General features: G+C 39.1%; 1 protein-coding gene across 13 annotated transcripts in view; it reads right to left on the bottom strand.

Moving 5' to 3' along the window:
• Positions 1–5,813, bottom strand: part of celf5a (cugbp, Elav-like family member 5a) — a 227,054-nt gene extending 221,241 nt beyond the window's left edge. For 8 of the 13 annotated variants that reach the window (XM_078168656.1, XM_033621739.2, XM_033621738.2 and 5 more), the window contains exon 1: positions 5,335–5,794. In XM_078168656.1, coding sequence (XP_078024782.1) covers positions 5,335–5,692 — 358 coding nt within the window. In that variant the 5' untranslated portion in view covers positions 5,693–5,794. Of the gene's footprint in view, positions 1–5,334 lie in introns of all 13 variants that reach the window. The other 5 variants (XM_033621734.2, XM_033621727.2, XM_078168657.1 and 2 more) reach the window with 4 other exon arrangements.
• Positions 5,814–7,618: the final 1,805 nt, after the last annotated feature.

Raw genomic sequence — 7,618 nt, forward strand, 5'->3', positions numbered from 1 at the left:
TGCTGCTTCCATGACCTGTATCAAATTCAGAATAATGTCATATTCAGAATTATAGTGGAATACTGGTGTGCATGTAAGCATAGTATAAAACAAACCACAACAGAGCTTCATTTAATCCACCTAATGAAATATAGATGTAGCGTATAGTTTTGTAAACAAGTGTCTTAGTGTTGAAATTGGTCCCTGTTTTCCCTTACACCTCACAGCACATCCTCCTATATCTGTCCCTGCTCCAGGCACCTTTTAAGAGCAAACATATTCCAGAAAGGTCATGGAATAACGGCGCTTGGAACATACTGAAAGCATAATATACTGCGAGCCATAATGAATGTTGCATTGGTGCAGGAAATCAATCCATTTGAAAGGCTCTCTCGGGCAGGGATTAAGGGAGAAGAAGCAGACACAGAATAAAAGCCAGGTGAGCTTGGTGTGCGGACGCTAACCTCCAGCAGAGCGCGGCCTTGTCGGTATGTGAGATTGGCAATCTCCTTGGAAAACCAACAGAAAAAGAGGAACAGAGAGAGGGAGGCAACGCTCCTCATCCTGAAGTCAAGGCCCATAGCGCCTGTCAGTACCAGTTGAGCTGCTGCATCTTTTATGAGGAAAGCCCTGTTGCTTATTACAATATTTACAGACGTTTAAAGATTGCGAAGCAAGTGTTGTTACTGCATTAGCTTGGCTCGGTGGCCTTCGCTCACTAGCCCTGACAGAAGATTTTATTCTAGATTTGTTAAATCGAATCACTGCACACAAAACTGTGACTAGACTGTTTTCCCTGTGTCTCTGTGTTCACATACGGAATAAATTCCTTCTTAAAAACCTTTTATGAAGCTGTTTGATGACATTAGCAACCAAACAATGGTCATACTGGCATATGCTGCTCTGATGTCTGGTAATTCAGTAATATCATCACAGAGTTTTGTGTATGTGCCATCCATGTTACTTCTACAGCTCTGTTTATAGTCTGTAAGTGAATTTATCCCATCTGTTTCCCCAGGGGGGATGCTGTCCTACAGCAGTACTGTGATCTTTGACACTTTCCATAAGGCACACACAATATGGAGACGTGTAGATGCACTCTCACTTCCATCATGTCAAAGAAGAGAGGGAGGCCTCAACAAACCAGAGCTTACTTTAATACTGGAATCATTTCATATATGAGATCTGCAGTCTCATTTTGGTTTGATGCATATGCTACGTCCCAACTACTCGTGTTTCCTTCATTTTCTCTTTTTTTTATTGGGAGGGCAACCCACAGAGGAACACTATCCATCAGCCTAGCTCAGAGGGAGAAAAAAATACAAACTTGAATAAATATTTCATTAGATTATTCTGTGATTTAATGTGCTTCTGCTTGGCTGGGGTCTACGGCAATATCTCTGGTCCATTTATAAATGCATTAACACAATGACACCCGACACTAGCTTAATATTGATACCCGGGCTGAGTTGGCCGGCGGATTGAAGCAGCGTAGGGATTGTTTTGTCTGTCTGTCCGTCTGCTGTGCTGAATCACACCTGCCGGAAAAAAAACCCTTTTCTTCCTTTTCTCTTTCTCTCTCGTTTGAGCTCACGTTACTTAACTGCACGGGGGAAGATTAGTCAGTCTCAGGCAAACTCATAGGATAAAATCTGTTCAGACAAATAGAGCAATTCAACACAAATCCACGCTGTAACAGATCCAGCTTTGCTCTCACTGTTTTTCATGTCCACTGTCAATTTCGACACACACAAAAAAATCTAAAAACAGCAACCCAATGAAATAGGACTACAGATTGGTTCTGCTCATATGCATGTGCATATACTCACAAGTGTGTGTTCTGCATGTGCTATAAGTGGAAGCTAATTAGAGCCAGGGGGAGAAGTTTTCACAGTCTGTGATAAATTCAACATCAGGAAATCCTCTACCTATTAATACCAATTGGGCGACAATAATTGGCAGGCCATCGACAGCGTGGGCAGAATTAATCATTTGAAGAGGCAGACTAGACTGAATTTTTAATTGGCAGAGGCAGCCACTGTTTAGGGAGGCAACCAGCTGATCACTCAAGAGACTGCTGCTTCAGACAATGCACATTTGCTAATCCTCTTGAGTCAAGTTATTATGGCCATGCATTATTATCACGCTTTACAAACTAATTCCGTGTTTTCCCTCATGGATTACCAAGGGGAAAAAATAGTTGCATAAGAAAGGAGGAAATAATAAACACACATAGCGTGCAATGTGAATGAAATGAAAATCAAAATGACAGAATAAGTGCAGCGACTACAAACATGCATCACTTAGAATGATGAAAATATTGTGTGTGTGTGTGTGTGTGTGTGTGTGTGTGTGTGTGTGGGGGCTTGTGTTTATCCCTCGGTCCATCAGTGTGTTTGTCAGTCTGAATGTGCCTGTTTGAGGGTGCTGTTCCAGCCTTTCCATCAGGATCCATACCCATAATCCTTTTCTGCTTAATAACATGATTAACTATAAAATAACCTCATCAGAGATCATTGGCATATTAGGGTTTGATTATGTATTGTTAATTGTGTGGCCTGGATTCATTATAATTCTAAGCCATTTAATTGGACTGAACAGCACTTACTTAAAATTAATTTGTTGTTTGAAAGTTTATGAGTAAAAGTTTTTAAAAATCACGTTGAGAAGTACATTTTAATTTTGCATAATTTACTCAGATCAGAGAGATGACCTCATCTACCTGCATTTAAACAAGCTAACGTTATTTTTGTTTGTTTATTAAATGGTGCCGAAACTTGTGATTGATATTCAATAAATATATGTATAGACTACTTATGTTTATAAAAAGGGGATTTCACTTTTTTCCACAGCTTTTCACAATTGGAGGTTTGCATTTCAACCTGACAATAGACCTGAGAAAGAAATTTTACTGAAAACAAAGAGAACATTTCATTTATAAATTTCAGAAAATTGTTTATTTAGTTGTTCAGCTTTATCACCAGAGCATGAATGATGTAAGTTATTTTATAAATACAAAGAAAACTAACAAAATAAGGTAAAAAAAAAACAATCAGTGAGCAAATCATTTGCTATATTTCTGCCAAACTACGACTATTAATTCATTGCATAGCTATAATTATGCCATATATTTCACTTGAGTTCTACAGGGATCTGTCAAAGCTCTATTTTCAGTCTATGGAAATATGTCCAAGAGCCTAAATTGTCTCCTCCCTGATGCCATGATCAGGCGACAATCACTCAAGAGCTAAATACTGCAATCATTATGCAACACAGGGCAATGACATTTTAGTATATGTATGCACACACATGCACACGCAAACACATACCGGTGAATGCAAAGTGAGTGCAACACTGAAGAAATGTCTTCCCGTCACCACACTGCCAATATCAACTGGAGTGCCATGTGGCTTCATGAAATATGTGGCTAATAGAAGCTATGGAACATCCAGTACCAAACCCTCATAAACCTGAACGTGTTTTACCAGCAGATGTTTTAGATCACTGGCTAACTGCGACATGAACATGCACAAGAAAAAAAAAATCTATATTTTTAAATACATTTTTTTCATCACATTGATTTCTGCTGCCTCAATATCATCCATCGTAATCTTTTTTAAAGTTATTTGTTTGTTGCAATAACGTGCCTTTCAAAGCTGTGCAATCAAACCCAGAATGTCAATCACCTTATTGAACGTATAGATTTTTGAAACTGCCTCAACACGAGGGCTTTGTGACAGTTGTGGACGGCCTTTATGATGGCAACAAATGCAATATCTTTTGATGGTGATTCTATATGTCATATGACACTGTTTGCAATGTTTGTAAATGGCATTTACATTACTGTCACTGATTGTCATTTCTCTTTTCTAAATGTCAATGCAATAAAAGGCTTATCTCCTGCACTAACATCCCTCACATATCAACATCTGCTCTGCAGGAGATAAAGGGCCCAAAGGGGGGAAATTGAATTTAGAGGCAGAATATTGTTTTTCTTCTTTTGTAATACTTTGACGAAATGAGGGTATGTTATTGGAGTCTGACGTCAATGGCATATGGTTTAACATATGCCATTGTCTGACGTCAATGGCATATGTTAAACCATAAATGTTGTGCAAAAGAATAAAGCTGGTGGTGGTGTTGTAAATGTTAAAATGATGATTACAGTGAAACTAATAATTACAATAGTGGTCACAGCCATTATGGTCATTGTGACATCTACATTCACTGTGATGGTTTCAACCGAAAATACTGTACATCCCTGCAGTTCTCAAGAGGTTATGGTTTTTGTGCAACCTGGCTGAGTGCAAATATGAAATCAACAAAAAGTTGGTTGAAAGTGGTGATGATGGCAATGATGATGATGATGATGATGGTGATGATGATGATGATGATGATGACGTCTACACTGCGTGGATCGACTGTCAGGGGTTTGGGAGGGGGGGCACCACGTATTGTGAAATGGTCTTCCCACCCAGGCAGTGATCTCCACCGCACATCCTTGATAACCAACTTCATTATGGAAGGTGGAAGTTGTCACTGTGTGTGTGTGTGTCTGTGTGTGTGTGTGTGTGTGTGTGTGTGTAGTGTGAGCAGAGTGGATTTACGCCCCTCCGCCTCCCTCAGCCTTCCATTTCAGCACAAGCAGCGCAGCATCACTGCCCACTCTCCGTGGCGACGTCCGTCATCTTGCGACAGTTTCCTTGCGTCCTTTGGAGACATTGTGGTACTGAACTGATTCCGCTGTGGGTTCGGGTTGGTTTTGCTGAACTCGTTCGCACATGGTTGGGGGGGGGGGGGGGGGATGTTCAAGAAAGCGTATAGGGATGAATAAATTATGCCGCCCCTCCGCAAAAAGACGGGACTGGCAGGGGAAGGCTCTTTAAAAATGCATCCTTTCCAAGCGCCTCTGCCCCACTTAAGAGCGTGTTAAGAAAATAGCAATAAAACACAACATGGCCATCACAGTTTGTCACCCTATCAGTCATGATACCCCAAGCGCGCCTAATATCTGTTAATCTCCCATTTTGCTTGTCAGTATAATGAAAAAAATGTGGAATAATCAAGATGGAAATGCAAAATATTACAGAACTTTATGCGCAAAGCAATCATAACTGGGACAAAATGACAAACCTAATGAATGTTAGATGACAATATGTGATGCACATGATGAATTGTTTGGAATAGTAGTGATATCATATCTGGATTAAGCCTAGATGTAAACAAAAAAGTGATATATACCCATATTTTACGCGTCAGTATTTCAACACAAACGAGTTCAAAAGGTGCAGGAAATATTAAGCAGTTATTAAGCTTTACATGGGCCTCGCAGCCGTGTAAGGGGCGACACGTTACCTTTGTGCATGCCGGTGTATCGGTCCTTGAGAACTGTCAGTTCGTGGATTTTCCCAAACTGTTCAAACAGGGGTTTCAGGTCTTTTTCTTCCAAGTTCCGCGGTATCTGCCCGATAAACAGCTTAATGGCATCTTGGTCTTTCATGTTGCCGCTCTCCGGATGAATTGAAATGGGTTCTGACCCGTTCATGGGTTTCGGAAATGTGATCTGAGGGTACTGGTGCTGATGTGGGATAAGTAGTAGTGGTTGTTGGGTCGGTGGTGCCCCCGGTCCGGTGAAAACCAGGCTGGAGTGAGCGGGCTGGGGCTGCTGTGGATGGTGCTGCCTTCTTGTTTCAGTCTGAGTGAATCTGGCCATTCTGAGCTGGGAGCAGAGTGGATAATAATGACAACACACACACACACACTGTGAGAGAGCAAGCACTCAGCTGGAAACCAGGCTGACTTTCTATCCGACACACAACACACACGCACACACAGTACAAGGCAGGCAGAGGGGGGTGATAGCGGCGGAGTGAAGCGCACAGGAGCGATATTAGACGCTCTGGAGCGACACCCAGCGGCAGATATGGAGTACTTCAGCTTCAGAGGGCCAGTGAGGAGTGCTGGAAATGTGGGCTTCTTTTTGAACATGACTGAGCATGTTTGTAAAACAGTTTCCTTCTGAACAGCAATGAAACAAATACTGCAAATATTTTACTTTAGTTAAAGCAACAACAAGATGGAAAATATTCCTGAGCCCTTTTTTCTCAACACACACCAACAGGAAAAGCACAGGTGTTACTAATAACATTAACAATGCCTTTTTATTTGAGTGTCCCAGTAAGCCATGACAGCCATCATTAAGTTTATTATTTACACCTGTGCATTGTTAAAATGGCGTCCGTATAAGCCCTTAATTAAAGATTTTACATGAATAAAAGTAAACAAGTGTTGGCAGTAATGTGAACAAAAGTCACTTTCAAAATTATTGATGTATTAAAGTGACAGCGATATTTCAGTGTGTATTATGGGTCGTGAGTGTGACGATGTAGTTAAGTAAAACGCTGACATATAGCAAAGGGAAATCTACAAAGTTGCTGCAGTGCTTGGATAAAATTTAATTAAAACTTTGTAGATAAATGAAGTGAAACAGAACAGTATTTTCTTCTGGGAAAGTGGAGAAAAGTGTAAAGTCTCACAAAGTTAAAAGCAGCCCCAAAAAAGTGTGTATACCTCAACTGTGTATGAGTGCAATGCTCTAGTTAATTTCCATAGTTACTTTTTTTGCTGCTGAATATAAAACATTTGTATGAAGTAATCTATCACTTCCAAAGTCTCAAAAATACAGAGGATGAGTCACAAATAAGTTAGGCAACTGCTCAAATATGGCTCCCTTTAAAAACTTAACAGCCACTTTTTTTTTTTTTTAGCAACAAAGGTAAATTGAAAACTCATTTGTGTTTTTTTTTTTAAATCATAACTGAAAACACGTATATTACAAATGCAAAATACAAGGACAGTTGTCTGGCTTCATAGTTCCACACCAATGTTATTATAGTTAACTTAAACAAAAAACTAGGTGTGAAAAAACACCTACACTTTCGAAAATAAATAAATAAATAAATGGAACAATATTGTGTATCTTCAAAACCAACTAAATCAAAATAAATAAATAAATAAATAAATAAATAAAAATAGGAAAATATGCAGGAAATGTCTTTTGTCAATTTGGTCAAATCTGTCAACACAATAATCACGAGGAGGTATTGGTTCATATGTTATTAAATCTTGCCCCTGACTAATATCCCCCATATTGCAATAAACAAAAACTAAAATTATACTGAAAGAAATTTAAAAACTAACTAAAAATTAACATTTTTAAACAATAAAAAATAAACTAAAACAAGCAAACCCTCCCTGGAAACTAACTGAAACTAAACTGACATAAAAACAAAAATTAAAAATGAAATAAAAATGAAAAACAAATGAAAAATACAAAAATATAATAACTCTGGTTCACGCAATCTGCTTTCCCTATTCTTCGTAGCTCTGTTAGACAAGGAGAGTGATCAATACAAGTTTTATTTAGCTTTGTTGCCAAGATTTTGTGGGCATGCATACATGGTTTTAAGAGAAAAACAATAATGTTGAAGGGCCTTTTGATACTTTGAAGAGACAGCAACTTAAAGAGCCAATAGTTGCATCATGCTTTACAAGCTCTAGAAGTTTTATGTATAAAATATACACCTACAGTATACTGAAAGTACAAAATACAGTAAGCTACCATGGGCCTCTGCTGCTG

The sequence above is a fragment of the Epinephelus lanceolatus genome, chromosome 6, assembly GCF_041903045.1.
Source record: "Epinephelus lanceolatus isolate andai-2023 chromosome 6, ASM4190304v1, whole genome shotgun sequence".
NCBI classification, from domain to species: Eukaryota; Metazoa; Chordata; class Actinopteri; order Perciformes; family Serranidae; genus Epinephelus; species Epinephelus lanceolatus.